We start from the raw sequence: 20,989 nt of genomic DNA, 5'->3' as shown, positions 1-20,989 counted from the left end.
AGTTGGTAAAAATCATTATGTACTAATAGTAATTGACTTATTGATAAGTTTTCTCATCAAGGAAAACAGTGACAAGAAAAAAGCAAGTCAAAAAACATAAATAAGGAATTTTTCCTAAAAGAAATACAATTTCAGATATACCTTTTTGCAGATTTTTTCAAAATTGATATCATCACCAAGAGCAGATTTAGTTACTATATCAGGTTTCAATTCCTGCAAAAAAAAAAAAGAAAAAAGAATTTTAGTTATGAATCTAATTTTAAATTGTCATTATTATTATGAGTTACATTCCTTCCCATGTTTTGCTTTTAATAAACTTGATATTAAATAAATTATTTGTATAGAATAACTCCTATCATATATAGTAAGAAATAATCATGCTACAAAAAAAAGCCACAGCAAAATGAATTTAAGAGCTAATCCCCCCAAGACAATTATATTCAGAGTCCATGGAAGCCAGAAAATTCAGGGTGCCATAAAATCTCCAGAATGATAAAAACATTTCCTTAATAAAAATAAGATTAAAACAATTCAAAATGTTAATTTAAGACTTCTTAAGTTTAGAGAAATTTTTACTAATTTTAAAGACATTAAAGGACATTGGCAATTTTATCAATTTATAGAGACATGTAGATTTATAAATATTTAATTTTCATGCTTAATTAAAAAAAAAATCTAAGCCACAAAATACTTTTATATGATGCAAGGAATTAATCCAGATTTATTTTAGAAAATTAAAAAAAAAGGCACACAGAAAAGCAAAGAGAAAAATAAGTAAAATTACTGGCAATGTTTACATGGTTATAACTTTATCACACATCCTTCTTCATGTTTAAGAGAATTTTAGTTTGATGTCCTTTCCGATAAAAAAAATGATGTATGACTTTAAGATCATATGAAAATGAAATTTTCCTACATTAATAGTTATCAGATTATTCTAAAGTGCATGAATATAGAAATAGAGATAGATAGACAGACAAACAGATACAGATCTGAAAATGCTATGCTGCTGGTCTTAAAGATAGAGGAAGAGGCTGTGAGTCAAGGAATGCAGGAGGCCTGAAAAAGACAAGAAACTGATTCTGCACTGGAGTCACAACCCGCTCAACATCTTAAGACTTCTGACCTCCAGAACTATAAAATAAGAAGTCTGTTGTTTTAAGCCACTAAACTTACGGTAATTTGTTACAGCAGCACTAGAAAACTAATATACTTTCTATCTCCTACCAATCTTCCTATTATAAACTAATTCCTTACACCGTATTATTTGAACATGCACCACAAATAATGCCTATAATTAAATAGTCACCCTAAAACTACCAAAGCAAAATTTAGATGAATTTGGATGGCTTAAACTTTCCTTACCACAATACTCATACTGCAGTATTTTGGGGCTAATTCATTTAATGCCTTAGTGTTAGATATAACCCTATGTGAAATTAAAAGGGAACGCTAGCTCCTAAAATATACTAGTTCACATAAAATTTTAAAATGGTGTTCAAGTAGCAAAACTGTAGATAGAAATGTTGTGCCATAACTAGAATTTTTATTCAGCGTTATCTATCATAAGTGGACACTGAGGAACTAATAAACCAAATGATTTTTAGACAATGCACAAACTGCAATGAGTAATATACTATGAAGTTATTCCTCCCTCCCTATACTTTTATTCAGAACAGATCAGGTATTTATTGCCTTTCAGAATAAGATTCTTTTTGATGTGTTATCACAAATGGATAGATACCATCTCAGATATTAGTACTTCCTTCAGAAGATGAAAATTAACCCACAGCCTTTCTGAATCTTCTAAGTCTGCAGTGGAGTCTACTTGGGAAGTTCATGTTAAACTGCCAGGATTTACAAATTATCTCTTAATTGTTCTAAATTCTAGATTCATACATATTCTGACTCAGAATGTCTACTATATAAAGGAGAAGTTTTAAACAACTATTTTCATTATTCTTGGATTAAATTTAATAGTTTTAACAATAGGTTATAATTTGGAAACAAAATTTAATTTACCCATATTTTAAGAAAAAATTTCCCTTTAAATTGATTGTGAAATGCAGTTGCTATAGCAAAATTCACTAGGGTCTACTAGATCAGTAATTTAGACTGCAGAAGATATTGGGAATTGATTTCTTTTTTTTTTTAAGATCTGAAGTAATTAATAATCTTCAAAGAATGCCTGGGATGGTGGGTAATTTCCTGGATTTGTGGTTGTGGTACCTTACCTAACAATACTTGGGGTGCCAAAAAAGGGTATACACATGACTTTTATTCATCTTTTATTATCAGTATATATTGAGTATTACAATTTTAATACAGTTTTTTTCCTTTCTTAAAATGTGTATACATTTTTTTGGCACCCTCTGTAGATCTATTCTCTTCATTATAAATGAAGGTTTCCCATAAGCGCTTTGAAAAGCAAGTAAGATTGCAAGCTCTGTGGGTAAACATCCAAAAGCCCTAATTTAGGTAAAAAGTAGAGAACTCTGAAAGACAAATGGTATTTAGAGGCTTGGACACTCAAAAGCTTCAACAATTCCAGCTTTCTGGCTGACTATTCAGAAGTGGAATACACTACCCCTGCTTGCTGGGAACAGTTCTTCAAGCGCATGGCAAGGAAGCAAACTTGAATCCAGTTAGGCAATAAGCCATCCAGTCAAAAGAAAATGGCCTGAGGAACTATTAATACATAAAACAGGGAATAATTCATGCTTACATTAACCTTTATCTTCCATTTTCTCGATAGAAAAATGGAATGAAGAACCTAGAGTGTAAGTTCTCAAAGGTGAGAACAGCTTTGACTATTCAGCGTTGACTATTATTAGTTCCCAGGACAATGTCATATTTGTTAAACGGACTGAACCAGAGTGAAGAAATTTAAAATGCCTGTTTCTTAGTGACAAAGATAAAATCTAAAGAGGTCAGTAAAATCTCTTATCTATAGGAAAATCAAATTCAGGATTTGACAAATAATTTTTATGTGGGCTTTTTTTCTTTAGAGAAGCAAAGCTGAAGAAAACAAATACTGAAAAAAAAAAAACAAAACAGCCAGGAGGACTACTGGAGTGTTGAAAAGTATTCTACATTACTATAATTTTTACTTATAATGGGAGAAGGTAAAACACTACCTAAGGACTCACTGAAACACAGATAATATATTGTGAATGGTTGGAAAACCACATTGGCTAACAAGCCAGGCACTGTGCCAGCTAAAAGATAAGACTTTGCTCTTTCTGAGAAAAGATTTCATGCTAACGGTAAAACTAAGATCCATTTCCAGACCAGCAATAGACATTTTAGATAGCAGTTATATACCTATTCCAAGGACATTCATATATATGCAGTGTTTTAAAGTCATCTGGCCCCTCCTACACCACACTTAAACATAGATCAGAAACTATCAATTAAAAATGTGAAAGAAAAGAGTTCAGTGCTAAATGGTTATTTTACATTATGACATTTCTAGTGTACGGGGTTAATTCTAAGTAAAATGACCAACCAGACAGGAACACTAAGCTTTCTTTTATACAACACTAATTCCAATGCATTTTTTTCGATAAAAGTATTTCTCTTAAATTTTAGAAAGGTTTCTCCCTACTTTAAATATAACTACTTCAAGTATTCTGCAATTTCAAGTGCAGAACAAAACACATTATTCCATATCGTAATTTGCAAATTTTATGCCAAAATCATACATTATGAACTTGGAAGAAAAAAATACCTAAATACACTTCAATTTAGAAAAAAAAAATTTTTTCTGAACATTTTTAAACCAAAGAAATTTTAGATATCACTCAGACACATTAAGTGGCTTAAAAAAAAAAGACATACAGACAGAACAATTCTCAATTAGAAAACCATGAATCGAGGATAAACTATAGGAAGATGAAGATACCCAGTTATGTAACAGGTGCTAAATATGGAATACTGGACTAAAAACTTTAAAATGAGTGTAGGATAAACTCATACTAAATTAGACAAGTCAAACTTGAGCAATTTGACTCAACTATATAAAAATGATGCAATGGTTTTTCAATAAAAATATTTAAATTTGTCACCAATACAAGGGAAATTAAAAATATCGGTAATTTCCTAAACAAATGCTAACTACACTTAGGTTCTAAAACTGAATTTAATTAGGTAGTTTCCTTTGATTTCCTTTAAATGACTCAAGTCTGAAAATATTAATCCTCCCACTTGGGACCTTAATTCATCAGTGAGAAGGGCTCCGTGCTGACTTGCGTAAAACACATTCTTTTATTTTTAGACATTCAATCCAGCTTTATTTTCTAGCATCAGTATAATTTCTTTTATTTAAGCTTTCCAATAGAATTATCCAAATCATCAAAAACACAAAATAATTCATTAAATTCTTTATAATATATACGTCATGAATTACTAATCAATTCATAAAACATTAGAATTAGAAGGGACGTCAGCTATTACACAATTCTACACTTGTGCAGATGACTTATTAACTCAGCAGGCCCTGGTTGCTCAAACTTTGTGCATACCTGAAAAAGGCCTACCTTCATTTAGGACTGGCCTATGGCCATCTCCTGAGATGAGCTCTGAGCCCTTGGGCCAGAGGGTACCAATTTGATCAGATAGTTTATGCTAACACTGTGATTTATGGCGACCACTTCTCCACTCTGGGAGGCCAGAGGCTAAGTAGTTGAGATCAGTCATGCAGATGATTTATGCCTATGTGACTGGCTCGCAATAGAAATTCTGGATATCAAGGTTCAAGTACGCTTCCCTGGTGGGCAACACTGCAAGTGTTGTCATACTTCCTTACGGGGAGTGTGTCCATGTGACCGTGCTGGGAGAGACACCTGCAAGCTTCTGCCTGGTTTCTTCCCGACTTCCCTCATGTGCCTTTTCCTTTTGCTGATCGTGATCTGTATTCCTGAACAGTAATAAACTATTACCGTAAATGCGAAAGCTTTTTTGAGTCCTGGGAATGCTTCTAGTGAATCACTAAGTTTCAGGGTAGTCTGGGGGAATCTCTGACCCACTCAATTCTATGGAAGAGGAAATGATAACTAACAGTTTTAAGAGACTCATTCGAGGTAGTACGACAGGGATAGGACTAGAATGCCCCCAGTTTGCTTTTGGCCATATCCTCTTATCAGTCAGTGGAGACAAATTAGAAATTGTTTTAATTCCATCCCTAATCACGTTAAACTAATATTGCTCAAGTTTCCTACACTAAAGGTAGTCATGCATAAATAACCAGATCTGTCAGCACATTTCAGTTCCTTATTCCACAGTACCATGTACCACTGCTTTGCCTCTATTCAAAATAGCAAATTTAATTGGAATTAGGTCATCCCATTTTAGGTTATTTGTCAATTTCCTTCTCTGCTCTCCAGAGGCGTTTATGTGAACAATCAAATATTGTAGTCCCCCTTATCTGATGGAGGTACATTCCAAGATCCCTCGGTGATGCCTAAAACCACAGATAGTACCAAACCCTATATATACTGTTTTTTCCTATACATACATACCCATGGAAAAGTTTAATTTATAAATTAGACTCAGTAAGAGATGAACAACAATAACTAGACTACAAAAATAATAAAGTAGAACAATTACAACAACAGAATGTAATCAAAGTTATGTAAATGTGGTTTCTCTCTCTCTCTCACTCAAAATATCTTACTGTACTGAATTCACCTTTGTATCTAAAGGAAGCACTTTATGGCTTCTCTTTGGCATACATGAACCGCCAGCATCACTATTCTTGCACTCTGGGGACATTAAGTAAAATAAGGGTTACTTGAACACAAGCACTTTGATACTTTGACAGCTGATATGATAACCGAGAGGGCTACTAAGTGACTAATAGGTGGATAGTGGATACAGTGTGGATTCACTGGACAGAGGAATGATTCAAGTCTGGGTCCAAGGACTTCATCACACTACTAAGAAGTTATGAACTGTTTATTTCTGGAATTTTTCACTTAATATTTTCAGACCTCAATTGACCGCAGGTAACTGAAATTGCAGAAACTGAAACTGTGGATAAGGAGGGATTACTGTACTATCTCAGCTATATCACCAGTGTAGTGCAGTCTCTGGCTGAGTGGGTGAAGTATATTTGCAACCAAACTATTTATTCTGTATCAGGCTGTGGGAAGGGACACTGTATCAAGACAAAAAGTAACTTGCTGGCAGTAACCATGTTGATGTTTTAAATTCCAAGAGGCTCTCATTGAGGCTGAGCTTTTAATAAAATCTTTGCATTTTCCAAAATGTGATTAAAATTGGAATATGATGTTTAGATTACAAAAAGTTAATTTCCAATGGAAAGAATTATGAGGTGCCAAGAAAAGTCTGGATTTTTGGAGTCTTATTGTCTATTTGGAAATAAGGCAAATGCGTTTCTCTGAAATAAAGAATCTGAAATAACTCGTGAGAGAGACACTGACATCCAAATCTTCATGGTTTTCCACAGATGGGAATCTCATCATGGTTATCCATCAGTGACAACAAAAACCTTATTTCCTAAATATTGTTCTACTGTTTCTTAAATACAATTACACCAGATGGAACTTCAATAGGTTATACTCTGTCATCAAGCAGTCAAGGGATTTTTCCAAATGAAATATCTTTGTATTTCTCCTTCACCTATTCCTGTGTTCTCTGTTGCAATTAATGGCATCTCCAGCCTCTGCCGCTCAGGTTAGACAGCTCAGTCATCTGAGACTGCGGACCTCCTCGTCATGCTTCTGTTATGCTCCAACCCCGCCTTTTGCTTCCTCTGATGTAGTGTCTGCTGAATTTGGTTCCCTCCTTTGGATTACCATTATCCTACCCTTAGTGTTCAGGACTTCATTATGGATTGTGTGGATTATACCGCCTAACTAGTTTTTCTGCCTCTAGTATCAGTACTGTGTTTTCCCGAAAATAAGACCTAGCTGGACAATCAGCTCTAATGTGTCTTTTGGAGCAAAAATTAATATAAGACCCAGTGTTATATCACTATAAGACCTGATATAATATAATGTAATATAAATACCAGATATAATATAATACCAGGTCTTACATTAATTTTTGCTCCAAAAGACGCATTATAGCTGATTGTCCGACTAGGTCTTATTTTCGGGGAAACGGTAATTCCAAGGCCCATTATATATCACTGTCTTAAATACAAAAGCAAAGTTAAAGACCTTTGGTCTGGCATTCAAATCCTTTCATTACATGGCCTCAGTGTATCTTTCTGCTCTATATTGTAATTGTTATTGTAATACACTTCTAGGGGGTCTCATATGCATATGCCACCCATTCATTTTACATAGAATGACCTGAATAAATTGTCTATTCCCCCATCTCAGTATATATCGTAAACTATTTTGAAACTTTTTATTTGTGGAATGCCTTTCTCTAATTGGCCACCTGTTTCTCACTCCTTTTTACACCCAATCAAAAATCTATCCATATTTCAACTCTTGCTTGCTAAATACCACTAAAATGAAGCAGGGCTTCTTAGAGAAATGGCTGATTACAGATCTGAGGCAGGAACAGTATAAGCCCTGCAACATTTTGTTATGCCAAAAAAGTAAAGACTAATGGAGTTCTCTCAAAAAGTCACATAAGCTACTTTAGAAAGGATATCACTGGTCGAATTTGGGTGTGATGAAAGAATGACAATGACCATATAATTTGTTACTCAAATGATGACCCACTTGAGAATGAAATGAGGCACTATTAAAAATTATGCTGGGACACAAGAGGTGAATACCAGGAAAATCACAGGAAAATGTGGTCACATAGTCACCCCTAGTCAATTTCTCATACCTCCAAGTGCTCTTTCTTTTAAACCCACTTCAGGGAAGCTTGTGGTCCAACTACTCCAACCAACGCCATTCTTGTAAAAGGCACCAACGATTTCCACGTTGCTAAACTAACCAATAGGGCTCAGTACTCCTCTTACTCAACACATCGCAGCATCGGACTCTCCCCTCCTTGGCCAATCATAACCTTTTAACAATTCCTCCTTTCTCTTTGATATACTTTCTTCATATGACTTACAGGACACATACTCTAGGTTTTTCTTCCTTAGCCCCCTTTGCTAGTTCTTCCTTTTCTTTCTAGCTTACGACGGGACGTGGGACTCTTCACCATTATCTAATAATACATTCGTGATTTAATCTTCTCTCATGACTTTAAATCTCACATACAAGTCAACAATTCCCCAAAGTCTCTTACCACTAGCCCAAATCTCTCTTCTGCACTTCAGACTTACATATCAAACTGACTACACATCATTATTCCTAAATCCTTCCTACTCTGCTCTGATTTTCCACAGCATATCATCTACTAACATACTAAATAATTAACTGATTATGTTGTCTTCTGCTATCTGCCCTAAAAGATAAATTACAAAAGATCAGAATACTATGCCTATTGTCTTTTCTTCAGGAGTACCTTAAGTGACTAGACATTTATGACATTTGGTAAAATCTAAAAAATATTTGTTGAAAGAATGAATACTAAAGATTTTTTTTCTTTCTTTCTTACTTGTTAGGTATTATAAATTATTAAACTGAATATCTCAGGTATCTCTGTATTGCGTATAACATAAACAAGACCTGCTAGTAAACACTGCCCCTGTTCAGGAAGTATTACAGAGAATACATATAAGAACTGTCTTTCATTGAAGTTTATCATTTTTAATTTTCTAAATTAAAAGCAAACAAAAAATACCAATTAATCTTTAATCTTGTCCACGTTGATATATTAATCTAAATCACTATCACACCTAATAGAGAACTTCATGTAGGGAAAACTAGTAAAACAATCTAAACATTTTCTATTTCTTGATTCTACAAGTACTTCCTTTATAACTTTTCTGAAACAAAAACAATAAAGCAATATAAATTTAAGTCTCCCACTGTAATTTGTGAGGTTATAGTCACCCTTTAAGAGTCGGCTTCATGCTACAGGAAGCCTTCCCCATAGTACTAAGTACTACGTGGCCCACCACCAATACATCTATCAGTGTTTTATACACACTGTATTGATACTCTGTTCACATGTCCATTTCCCTCATTAGACTATAAGCTTCTCAAGGGCAAACATCATATAAATTACTATATTTCTGTAAGCTACCAGAGTATTTTGTAAACAAATACAGACTTAATATATATTTTGTTGAGCTGAAATAAAGTGCTTTGCTCATGAGGATGGCTTCGAGATGACATGATAAAAGTTTGTGAACTTTTCTGGCAAAGTACTAGATTAAATAATATAAGGTAAAACTTTTGTTTTTTGAATCCTACAATAGTAACTAATAGTAAGAATGATTTCAGCTTCTGGTCTAAAGTCACAATACAAGATGACAATGATGATGGGGAGTATAGTAGATCTCCTCAGGATTTCTGTTCAGGATTTCTCTGTCACTGAATAGCTCTCGCATAATTTTTCAAACTGGTATTGAAGGCGATGGCTATCTTAAGTAATATTTTATCTATGCCATTTACATGGAGCAAAATACTACAGAAATTCAAAATCTTAAAAAAAATTATTAAGAGTACTACGTAAAGAACACTGACATTGCATATTTTAGTGGTACAAAAATAGTTATCAACTAAACTTATGAAAAATTTTAGGATATGATACACATGACTTTATTTTTCTTTGCTTTTATAATTATACCTTTCTACATCTTAAAAGTCATCAACACATTGCTAATTTTACCTCAAAAAATCATTACCGTTGACCCTTGAACAACACCGGTTTGAACTGCATGGGTCCACTTATACACAAATATTTTTCAATAAATACATAGTCTGCCCTCTGTATCCTAGGGCTTTGCATCGACAGATTCAACCCACCATGGATCAAAATCAATCCATTGCTGGGAATTTGCAAATGCACAGGGCCAACTCTATGAATTGTTCTACGCCATTTAACGGATTGAGCATCTGTAGATTTGGTATCAGAGGGGTGTCCTGGAACCAGTCCTGAGAGATGGCTGTAGGCTGCAGTGAAGTTTTGGGGGGAGTCAAAAGTTATACATGGATTTACAAATGAGTGGGGAGTCTGTAGCCCTAACCCGTGTTGTTCACGAGTCAACTGTATTTAAAAGTCAAATTCTTGAACCTGAAATGAAACATGAAAGGCAGTCTCAAGAATTATTATTAAATGGTGGAAAGAAAAACAAACTAAAAAAATCCCAATTTTGATAATTTATCTTCATTTTAATTAGGAAAACACAATGGTATTGTGTTATAACATTTTTAAAACTATTTATAATAGATGTGCATATTAATATTTGAAACATGTTACTAGAGAGCCTTCGACTGTGCAGAACACCAGGCACTGTGTAAAAAAAACAGATAACCAAAATGTATAACTTATTTTTGAAATAACATGTAACTGACCTTACATCTGATAAAAGCAAACGGGCACTTTAAAGAAATTGACCAGGGGAAAAAAAAATTTTTGTGTGCGTGAGTGTATGTTTGTGTGAATGCATTAGAGGTCTATTTGTCTGTTGTCTAAGTACTCGATGTGGCACGTCAGCTTGAATTCTTCGGAAAACAAGTTGTTCTTTGCGACAAAGACTGGGATTCACCTAAAGTTCCTTTAGGGATAGAGGTTATTTCTACTGAAATTGGTGAGTCTTGGCTGGTAATAGACTGTGTCATCTCACTGCGGTATTAGATTGTGCCGCCACCCAGCTCAGCCCGTAACTTAACTCCCTGAGAGTTGGCTATTTCCCTGGAACTGGCTTTTAGCCTTTGGCCTGATTTTCAGTGATTAGACAGTTCCAGAGTGAGGTGAGCTGAAGACCTATGGGTTGCTTGAATTGTGAACTGATTTCGGCCCAGTGCCAGCTCAGCCCGTAACTTAACTTCCTGAGAATTAGTTATTTCCCTGGAACTGGCTTTTAGCCTTCGGTCTGGTTCTCAGTGATCAGACTGTTCCAGAGTAAGGTGAGCTGAAGACCTGCAGGTTGCTCAAGTAGTGAGCTGTTTTGGGCCCAGTATTAAAAATGAGATCCCTGCTCTCTAAGTCTTCTAAAACTGTCTCTTCGTTTTTGTGCACGTATTTAACTAAATGGACAGATCTGACAAAGAGTAACTTAGAAAATCAGTGGCCACTTTGGAGAACTTTTGAAATTCCCATAGTTGATTTTCTTGGAACTAAATTGGATAACAGCGCTGTCATTAAGAAAGAGCAATGGAATGCCTATTTTGAATGGTATATTGAGGCTTCCAAACAAGACTATGAATCTAAAGTAGCCCATTTAAAAAAAATGAAGTCTCCAAGTTAATGAGGGCTGCTAAAAATTCAGAGACAAAATGGCACCTGAAACCTCGTGCTCTTCCTCTACAGCACTGCCTTGCCCTTCCCCCACTGCTCCTTTGTCTCAAGCTCCATCCCTGACGCCATTTTGTCCCTCATTGCTGCCTCTGCTTTCAGCTCAGTCCCCAGCAGCACATTCTTTTTCTCCTCCCTGGAAACTTATCAGTACTTTCCCATTTAAGATTAAACCCTTTGGAGATCCTAACAAACCCCACACATCTCCCTTGTCCCCTAGACTAAAGGTGACTTAAACGAGCCATTGTAAAGGAATTTCCTAAGGTAACTGAGGACTCTAATGCGTTTGCTGAGGAGTTTGATATTACTATTCAGGCCCATCAGCTGGGGTTTTTTGACTTTTATCAGCTAATCAATGTTAGTTGGCTAGACAAGCTGGACACTGGATGAGGATTGCTGGATGGGAACATCCTGACAGAGACTTACAAAAGTAAACCTCCAACTGTGAGGAACCCAGGGAACTTGCGCGAAAACTACATCAAGCAATTCCAAGGCCTTCCCAACGTCTGCAGATTGGAGCAAAACTCACACTTGCTCACAAAGGCCTGACGAATTTGTTCATGACTATTATAATAGACTTCAGGCAGTGTTTAAGAAAAATTCTGGTCTTCCTTCAGATGTTGACACCACATGTGTACCTTTTAAATTCTTTGTCAACAGGTTAAATGAAAACACTTCCCTTCTGGTTAGAAGATCCAGGATGGGATGGAAAACTACACTACCCTAGACTTGGTAAATCTGGCCAGTGAGCTTGCCAGTACCCTAGACGAGCCACCTAAAAGTAAGATTGCCAAGACTTTTGACTTTCTACACCCAGCATCTTTCAGTCATCTAACTTCCTTTGAAATCCGTTTGTTAACCACTTCCATTTCACCTTTTCACATTGAAGTAACGTTAATCCAGCTACTTTTCTCCATTCTGAGATTGAGGAAACCACTCAGGACTGCCTGACACTGACAGACCACCTCCTGACTCCTCGTGACCATTTACAGAAGACTCCTCTAGGTAAAGCTGATCTGTCATGGTTTACAGATGGTCCATATTTAAGACATGCGAACAGTAAGTACTGTGCTGGTTATGCTGTTGTAACTCCTTCTGAAGTCATCAAGGCAGCACCTTTGCCTCTGGCTACTTCAGCACAGCAGGCTGAATTATATGCCCTCACTCCAGCTTGCATTTTAGCAAAGAGTAGAGCATTCACACTGACAGTAGATATGCTTTTGGAGTGGTTCATAACTTTGGAATGCTATGGAAACAACGTGGCTTCCTTACCTCCAATGGAGATAAAATTCAAAACGGTTCATGTGTACAGTGATTATTGGACACTATATTTCTACCTGATACTTGAGCCATTGAGATTCCAGGACACTAAACGTGATTCCCTGGAAGCTAAAGGAAATCATTTTGCTGACATTTCTGCTAAGAATGCTGCCCTACAAGGTGTCACCAGCAGTCAGACCTCTGTCATGGTCCAAAGAGAAACTTTTCCAGTTGATAACTTAGAAAAACTGGAAGAAAAACAAGACTGGAGATCTAATAATTGTTGGTTTGATGAGGAAAAGAAACTGGTTTGGACCAAATAACAATCCAGTCCTACCAGAAACTCTAAAATTTCCACTCCTACCCACTGTACATGCATTGAACCACTGGTCAACTGTACAATTCCCCAATATTGGTGGGGAGATATTAATAAGGCTGCGTCAAGTGCCTACTTTAGGCGTCTCACCTGCCCAAAGTATAACTCAGGGAAACCTATTCATACTGCCCCTGGACCATTTGGTTTCTGGCAAATAGACTTCATATGACATCTCATGGATACAAATATGTTTTAGTCATGATATGTATATATTCTCACTGGACTGAAGCTTTCCACTTGCAGACAAGCTAATGCGTCTGCAGTGGCATAAATACTGTTAGAGAACTCCTCTTGAACTCCACAGTGATAGAGGAATCATTTCACTGGTCAGGTACTAAAGCAAGGCTGTGCTATTTAGCCAGTTCTACATTTCCACTGTGCTTACCATCCTCAATCTTCCGGATTGGTTGAATGCACTAATGGCATTATTAAGACTCAATTGGCAAAATTTACAGAAACTTTTCAAATACGTTGGCCAACACCATTGCTGATAGTTCTTTAAATCTCGGATCTGCCCCTTTTGGTACTCATAAGCTTTTACCTTTTGAGATATTTACAGGATGCCCTATTGCCTTATGAATTTCGCTCCTGCCTCTCTTGATCTATAGTTGGTGAAAGGAGACATACTTCAATATTGTAAAGGCTTAATTGCTTCTATTGACAATAATCATGCCTTAGTAGAATAATCACTTCACTGTGCACTCCAGGGAAATGAAAAACAGAAAAAAAAACACCTTTGCAACTGAAGATTTTATTTACTGGAAGAGACACCTCAAAATGGATTCCCTCCAGCCAAGCTGGAACAGCCCTTACCAGGTACTGTTGACAAACTCTGTGCTGCTAAACTGCAGGGAGCAGACTCCTGGATACACGTATCACACCTAAAGTGGGTACCAAACCCTGACTGGAGCTGCACACAGTCTGGTGACCTGAAACTAAATCTGTCAAAATTTAAAGCAGGCGGCCTCTAAGGAGATGAGTTACCAAACCTTTCTGGTTGTTGAATCTATCAAGAACTTTGATCTATTTACGATAACAACAGCCGCTGTCTCATTATCTACAAGCTTATGCTCCTGATTTACACCTACCATATGACCTAGGTTGTTCTAATTCTACCTTAAATTTTTATTATATTTAAGCTCTGCTCCTGATGCCCATCAACCCCAGACATCAGCTGTTCCTGATCTACGCACTCTTCCCCGATATGACACTCAGAGGAGGTCCTTTCTGACATTGAGGGACAAAAGGCTGAAAACTGGAAAACCCGAGACCTGAAGAAGACCTGACTGCTGATCAATGATGCTTTTAGAGAAACAATCTTGATCGAAAGGGGGGAATGATAAAAGCGAAATGCCACTTTAAGGAAACTGACCAGGGAGTTGGGAGGTCCATGGCTGGAGCTGGGTTTCCTGTTCCTCGCTATTCCAGACTTCCTTCCTGTTGAACTTTATGGCTCTAACTTCCTGTGGCGGGGGGTGGGGGGGTGTATATAAGGGAGCCATCTTGAGAGATCGCTTTCTTTTTGCAGGTGGATAGCTGGCTGGAAGGTGCGTGTTCCCACACTGCTGTGGTGGTTTTGTTTTCTTTTCCCAAATAAACCCTCTTTCTGATGAACTAATTATAAGATTATTTTGGTCCAGTTAACACATCATAATACAAAGGAAGATGCAATGCAGTAAGTAGACTCTTAAAGACTGGTTACCTAATTTCTATTATGTATATATGACGATGAAGCAAGCAGGGTAATTGTGTTTACTGCTGTAGTTATCAATGGTAGGAATAATAAAAATACCCAACATACTGGGGAAACCTTTTTCAAATTGTACAAACCTCCCATCCGTTATATGTCCCCAGGTGTGAATCTTCATGCCCGTATATCTGCCTCCACCAAACAAAACCACTGTTTTAGAGGTTGGTGAAGGCTGTGACAATGATTCTTTCTGGATTTGTAAGAGTAGTGAGGTAGCAATGAATGCGGTGTTATCAGAGAAAGCTAGAGAAACTTAAAAAACAGAAATGTATGAAGTATGTGTAGGAGATATAAAATTGAATGTAGTATGTAGACAGATGTGGGGATGAGCGATTAAGTTGGTCAGGATGACAGGAACTAACTGATAAGAAAGCTTTTTAACACCTAGGAGGAATTGACCCCATCTGGTAAACAACAGGAAGCTAATTTAGGTTCTTAAACAAGAGTGATATATAAAACAAAGTACGTTTACTACTAGGAAATTTTACTAGTGTCAGGTTTTTGCTGGCAGCCAGTTAAAGAATTACTAAATGTCTACAAATAGTACTGTCTCATTTTAGTTCCAAGTTGACTTTCATGTTTAAAGTTGAATTCTCATAGTTTAAAAACTAAACTGAAATGTATCTTTTAACTATAAATTTTCATCAAGATACAAAAATAATTACTGATGTGAAAATAATTACAATTTCAGTGAGCAAAAGCTAAAAGAAACTTGTAAAATTCAATAGTCCAAAGATTTGTATTACATTTAAAAGTAAATATTAACTAAGCATAAACATTATCAAATAATTTGGTCAAATGAAGCTGCGAAACATTGTCATTATATAGTCCTATCTCTCACAGTAGAAATACCTTTTAGAAAATAAGACAAAATAGCATTTTTAACTCAAGTGATTAAACATGATCACATATTTTTTATGGCAAATACAAACATCTAAACTGTTCTTGGCACATAAAATTACCCACTTCTGCATGTTCAAGGAGTCAAGCACAGAAAATGAGATGCAGCAATTACATCAGCCTGAAGATTCTACTTACAGTACTGCTGCATTCTAAGGAATAAGTCAGAATAGATAGATAATTTTTTTCGTCTTCTAAAAAAATGGCTGGCCTTGTGGAGAAAAGTTTACTATTTTTGAAATGGAATCCAAACATTTGTTTAAAAGGGCATAATTTTGTAGAATTTATAAGGAGTAAATAAAACAATTAAAACCACTTTAGTTGTATATCTTTTCAATAACATGTTAACAATAAAAATAATTAGGGTTGAGATGCGTATTTTTAATTATTCAGTGTATTAAATAAAAAGAGGATAAAATTACAGCTTTATATGAATACATGATATTCACTTTTTTTACTCCTAAAACGTTTTAATCTATATACATTTGCAACTTTAGTTTTTCTTGCCCAAACCCAAAGAGTTAAAGAAAAAAAGAAACAAAAACAAAACCTCAAACTTAATAAACAATTACATAAGCCCATAGAACATTTTTTTTTTCCTTCAGTGAATCACTTCGGAAATTCATCAAAAGGCCTTAGGAAAATTCTATTAGGTAATTGAGGAAGTCTTTCCCTACAATATTGGAATTATAAATAAGATATAGGGATGAGCAAAAAGGGATTTAGGAATGTGTTAAATGAGAGTGGCCTTTAACTGAAAGAATAAGGGACAATCTTTCAAAATCTCAAGGAAGTCAAACTATTTATTACAAGTTTTTATTCCTTCAAAGCATTTTCTCTAGAACTTCAAGTTTTCAGTAAACTTTGTCAAGGGCACAATTATAATAAAAATCACACCTGTTTATTAATTATATTTCCATGTGTTAATAGATTAAAGAGCCTATATCAATTAATACTGGAATCATTACATTCAAATTGTTTATAGTGCCAAATTTAGCAAGGAATGAAATTTCCTTTCACATCTAATCAGTTACTAATTCATGATCCCAAGAGAATTGATTACTTTGGTACTGAGCTTCCAGATACTATTTCTAAATGTTAAATGTATACACAAAATCCTTTATGGATAACCAGTCACTCTGTATCTTTAGGAAGGTCCAACTATTCCAATCATGTAAAATTATAAACAAATACTATTTTGTCCCCAAGAGGCAATGATGATAAATTCTTTCATTATTATTTGCACTTTTCAACTAATAGTGATCATTAAAATTATAATACAAAACACATTTCTTTATAATATCTAATTACTCTTAATAAAATTGAGCATTTAAATATGAGAGGTCAGGTTAATAGATTATTAAGAATACGGACTACTGGATTGATGTCATCAAAATGGCGGCATGAGGTGAGCCTCTGTAAAGCTCCCCTGGAATTTACAACTAATCTAACACCAATAACTCCACAAAGGACTCCCTGCACAGCAGATATGCAAGACGAAGAGGCCCACTACTGAATGCACCTAAAGGTGGGCGAATCGCGCGAGCAGGGGAGGACGGAAGGGAGAAGTGTGGAGACGGAGCCGCGCAGGTGAAGGACGCAGACCTAGCTCAGTGCTCCGAGCTCGCTGCTTTCCGGAACTACTGCAGCTGCGGGAGAGGGAAGAACTGCTAGGGCTCCGCTTATGGCCCACAGGGGTGAGGGGGCAGCATATAACACAGCTGAACCCAACGCTCACAGCAGAGACCTCGAAGAAAAGACTGAGGGAAGAAGGCTGAAAACGGTGGTTTAAGCCCTCACTGCCGAGCAGAGAAAGGAAGCCTTCGGCACTGAGACCAGCAGCCCCTCCCTACCCTCCCAGAGCTCGCCCCGCCCCCACCTGCCCAGTGCTAGAAGCGAAACAGTAGCAGTGTCAGATCAAAAGAACAGAATATTTGCTGTTCTGAGAGCTGTGGACCACAGACACAGATTCGCAGCCCAACTAGTTCTGGCAAAGGGGAGGGAGCTGTGGAAGCAGGACCAGCTGTGGTGGTGGCCGCTGCCATTGCTCTGGGCCACCTCTCACAACTCACCCCGCCCCTGGCCCCACCTATCTGGGAGGATCCATGCAGGAGTAAACAGAACTGCTGAAACATACGGGCTCTGAATTTGGTGCAGGAAGAGCTTTGGAACTTCAAAAGCTCTCCACATACCCACACGGACACTGGGCCCTGTTACCCAGGCAAACTATTAACAGAGGAGAAGCCCGTCTCCCAGGGAATCCCCCCATTGTGTGAGAAGCTGGAATAGTGCAGAGAAAACATAGCACTACCGTGTGAGAGAAAAAAAAGGCTGCAGTCAGAGAGAAAATAAAACATTCTACCAACAAGTACTGGAAAACAAAAGAAAGACCTCTTCCTATCAAGCTGCTGCAGAAGCAACTCCTGTAGATGTCTACAAAGAGAAATAATAAATCAGAAATTGCCATAAATAACCAAGGCAACAAGACAGCTCAGAAAGAAACTGAAAAGTCTCCAGAAAAGGAACTTAAAGATACGGAAATATGTGACCTAAATGACAGAGAATTCAAGACTGCAGTTCTGAAAATACTCAACGAGATGTAAGAAAACACAGAAAGGCAGTTTAATGAACTCAGAAACACAATCAAAGAACAACACGAGCATTGTACAAAAGAGATTGAAATTTTTAAAAAGAACCAAATAGAATTTCTGGAGATTAAAAACTCAATAGAAGAAATTAAGAATGAAATAACCAGCTTAGGTAGTAGAGTTGACCAGATGGAGGAAAGAATCAGTGACATCGAAGATAGAAACCTGGAAATTACAATTACACAGATGGAAGAAAAAAGAGACTTGAGACTTAAAAGAAATGAAAGAACGCTACAAGAACTTTCTGACAGCATCAAAAAGAGCAATATAAGAGTAATGGGCATACCAGAAGGAGAAGAAAGAGAGAAGGGAACAGAGAATCCCAAATCCAAGAAGCAAATAGAACACCTAATTACCTCAATCCCAACAGGCCTTCTCCAAGGCACATTGTATTGAAGCTGTCTAAAATCAACGACAAAGAAAGAATCCTCAAGGCAGCCAGGGAAAAGAAAGCCCATTAGATTATCATCAGATTTTTCAGCAGAAACTCTCAAGCCAGGAGGGAGTAGAACCAAATATTCAAACTACTTAAAGAGAAATTATGAGCCAAGAATAATATATCCAGCAAAGATATCCTTTAGATATGAAGAAGGAATAAAGACCTTTCCAGACATACAGAAGCTCAGGGAATTTTCTAATAGACGACCTGCATTACAAGAAATACTAAAGGAGGCTATTCGACCACCATCAACAGGGACAATTTGTGGCAACCGAAACATAAAAAGGGGGAGAGTAAAGGCCTGAACCGGAATATGGGAAAGGAGAAAGTAAGTGTCCTGAAGAAAATGAAATACTCTAAATATCAAACTTTCTTTTACATAAACTTAAGGGTAACCACTCAAAAAAAATCCAGAACTGAAATATATACTGTAATAAAAGAAACAGAGGGAAACATCATAGAATACCACCACATAGAAATAATAGACAACAACAAAAAGGCAAAGAAACAATGGAGACACAGCATTATCAGAAAACTAAAGCTAGCATGACAGGAAATCCTCACATATCAATAATCACCCTAAATGTAAATGGACTGAACTCACCAATAAAAAGGCACAGAGTAGCAGATTGGTCAAAAAACTAAACCCAACCATATGCTGTCTCCACGAAACATATCTCAGCTACAAGGACAAGCATAGACTCAAAGTGAAAGGGTGGAAATCGACAATCCAAGCAAATGGTACCCAGAGAAAATCAGGTGTAGCCATAATGATATCAGATGAAACAGACTTCAGGGTGAAAAAGATAACAAGAGACAAAGATGGACATTTCATAATGCTACAGGGGACCATACAACAAGAAGACATAACAGTCATCAATATTTATGCCCCAGTCAGGGAGCACCGAAATATACCAAGCAACTCCTAACAGAACTAAAGGGAGAAATTAACCAAAACACAATTATACTAGGGTACTTAAATACATCATTGTCAATGTATCATTGACAGCTATGGATAGATCATCAGAACACAAAATAAATAACGAAATAGCAGCCCTAAATGACACTTTAGATGAAATGGACATAATTGACATATATAGAGCACTTCATCCTAACACATCAGACTATACATTCTTTTCTATAGTCATGGAACATTCTCAAGGATAGACCATATATTGGGACATAAAATCAGCCTCGGCAAATTTAAGAAGATTGAAATTATACCAAGCATATTCTCTGATCACAAGGCTTTGAAACTGGGTATCAACTGCAAAAAGAAAGCAGGAAAAGACACAAATACATGGAGATTAAACAATATACTTTTAAAGAACGACTGGGTCAAAGAAGTAATTAGAGGAGAGATCAAAACATACATAGAAACAAATGACAATGAAAATACATCCTACCAAAACTTTTGCGATGCAGCAAAAGCAGTTTTAAGAGGGAAATTTATCTCATTACAGGCCTATCTCAAGAAACAAGAAAAATCCCAAATAAATAACCTCATTTTACACCTTAAAGAACTGGAAAAAGAACAAATGAAACCCAAGGTCAGCAGAAGAAAGGAAATAACAAAAATCATAGCAGAACTAAATGAAATAGAGAACAAAAAGACAATAGAAAAAATTAATGTGACAAAGAGCTGGATCTTTGAAAAGATTAACAAAATTGAGAAACCCTTGGCTAGACTCACTAAGATAAAAAGAGAGAAGAAACTGATTAACAAAATCAGAAATGAAAAAGGGGAAGTTATTACGGACACCACAGAAATACAAAGGATCATCCAAGAATACTATGAAGGACTATATGCCACCAAATTCAATAACCTAGAAGAAATGGACAAGTTCTTAGAAACATATAGCCTCCCAAGGCTGAACCATGAAGAACTGGAAAATCTAAACAGACCGATCACCAGTAACGAAATTGAATCAGTCATCCAAAACCTTCCCAAAAGCAAAAGTCCGGGACCAGATGGCTTCACTAGTGAATTCTACCAAACCTTCAAAGAGGATCTAATACAAATCCTGCTCAAACTCTTCCAAAAAATTGAGGAAGAGACAGAACTCCATAACTCATTTTATGAGGCCAACATTCCCCTGAGACCAAAACCTGGTAAGGACAACACAAAAAAAAGAAAACTACAGAACAATATCTCTGATGAATACAGATGCAAAAATCCTAAACAAAATTCTAGCAAATCGAATACAACAATAACAATGCATTAAAAAGATTACTCAACACGACCAAGTGGGGTTCATCCCCAGGGCACAAGG

At 36.4% G+C, this 20,989-nt stretch overlaps 1 protein-coding gene across 1 annotated transcript in view; it reads right to left on the bottom strand.

Annotated features, from left to right (window-relative positions):
- The window catches only part of SRFBP1 (serum response factor binding protein 1), a 59,718-nt gene that overhangs the window by 15,199 nt on the left and 23,530 nt on the right, over window positions 1–20,989 (bottom strand). The window contains exon 4 of the mRNA XM_019727996.3: window positions 142–213. Coding sequence (XP_019583555.3) covers window positions 142–213 — 72 coding nt within the window. The remainder of the gene's footprint in view (window positions 1–141; window positions 214–20,989) is intronic.

This window comes from Rhinolophus sinicus, chromosome 3, assembly GCF_057876585.1.
Source record: "Rhinolophus sinicus isolate RSI-liver-muscle chromosome 3, RSI-T2T, whole genome shotgun sequence".
Taxonomy (NCBI): Eukaryota; Metazoa; Chordata; class Mammalia; order Chiroptera; family Rhinolophidae; genus Rhinolophus; species Rhinolophus sinicus.
Note: the sequence above shows the minus strand (reverse complement) of the source record. Positions and strands in the feature narration are given on the sequence as shown.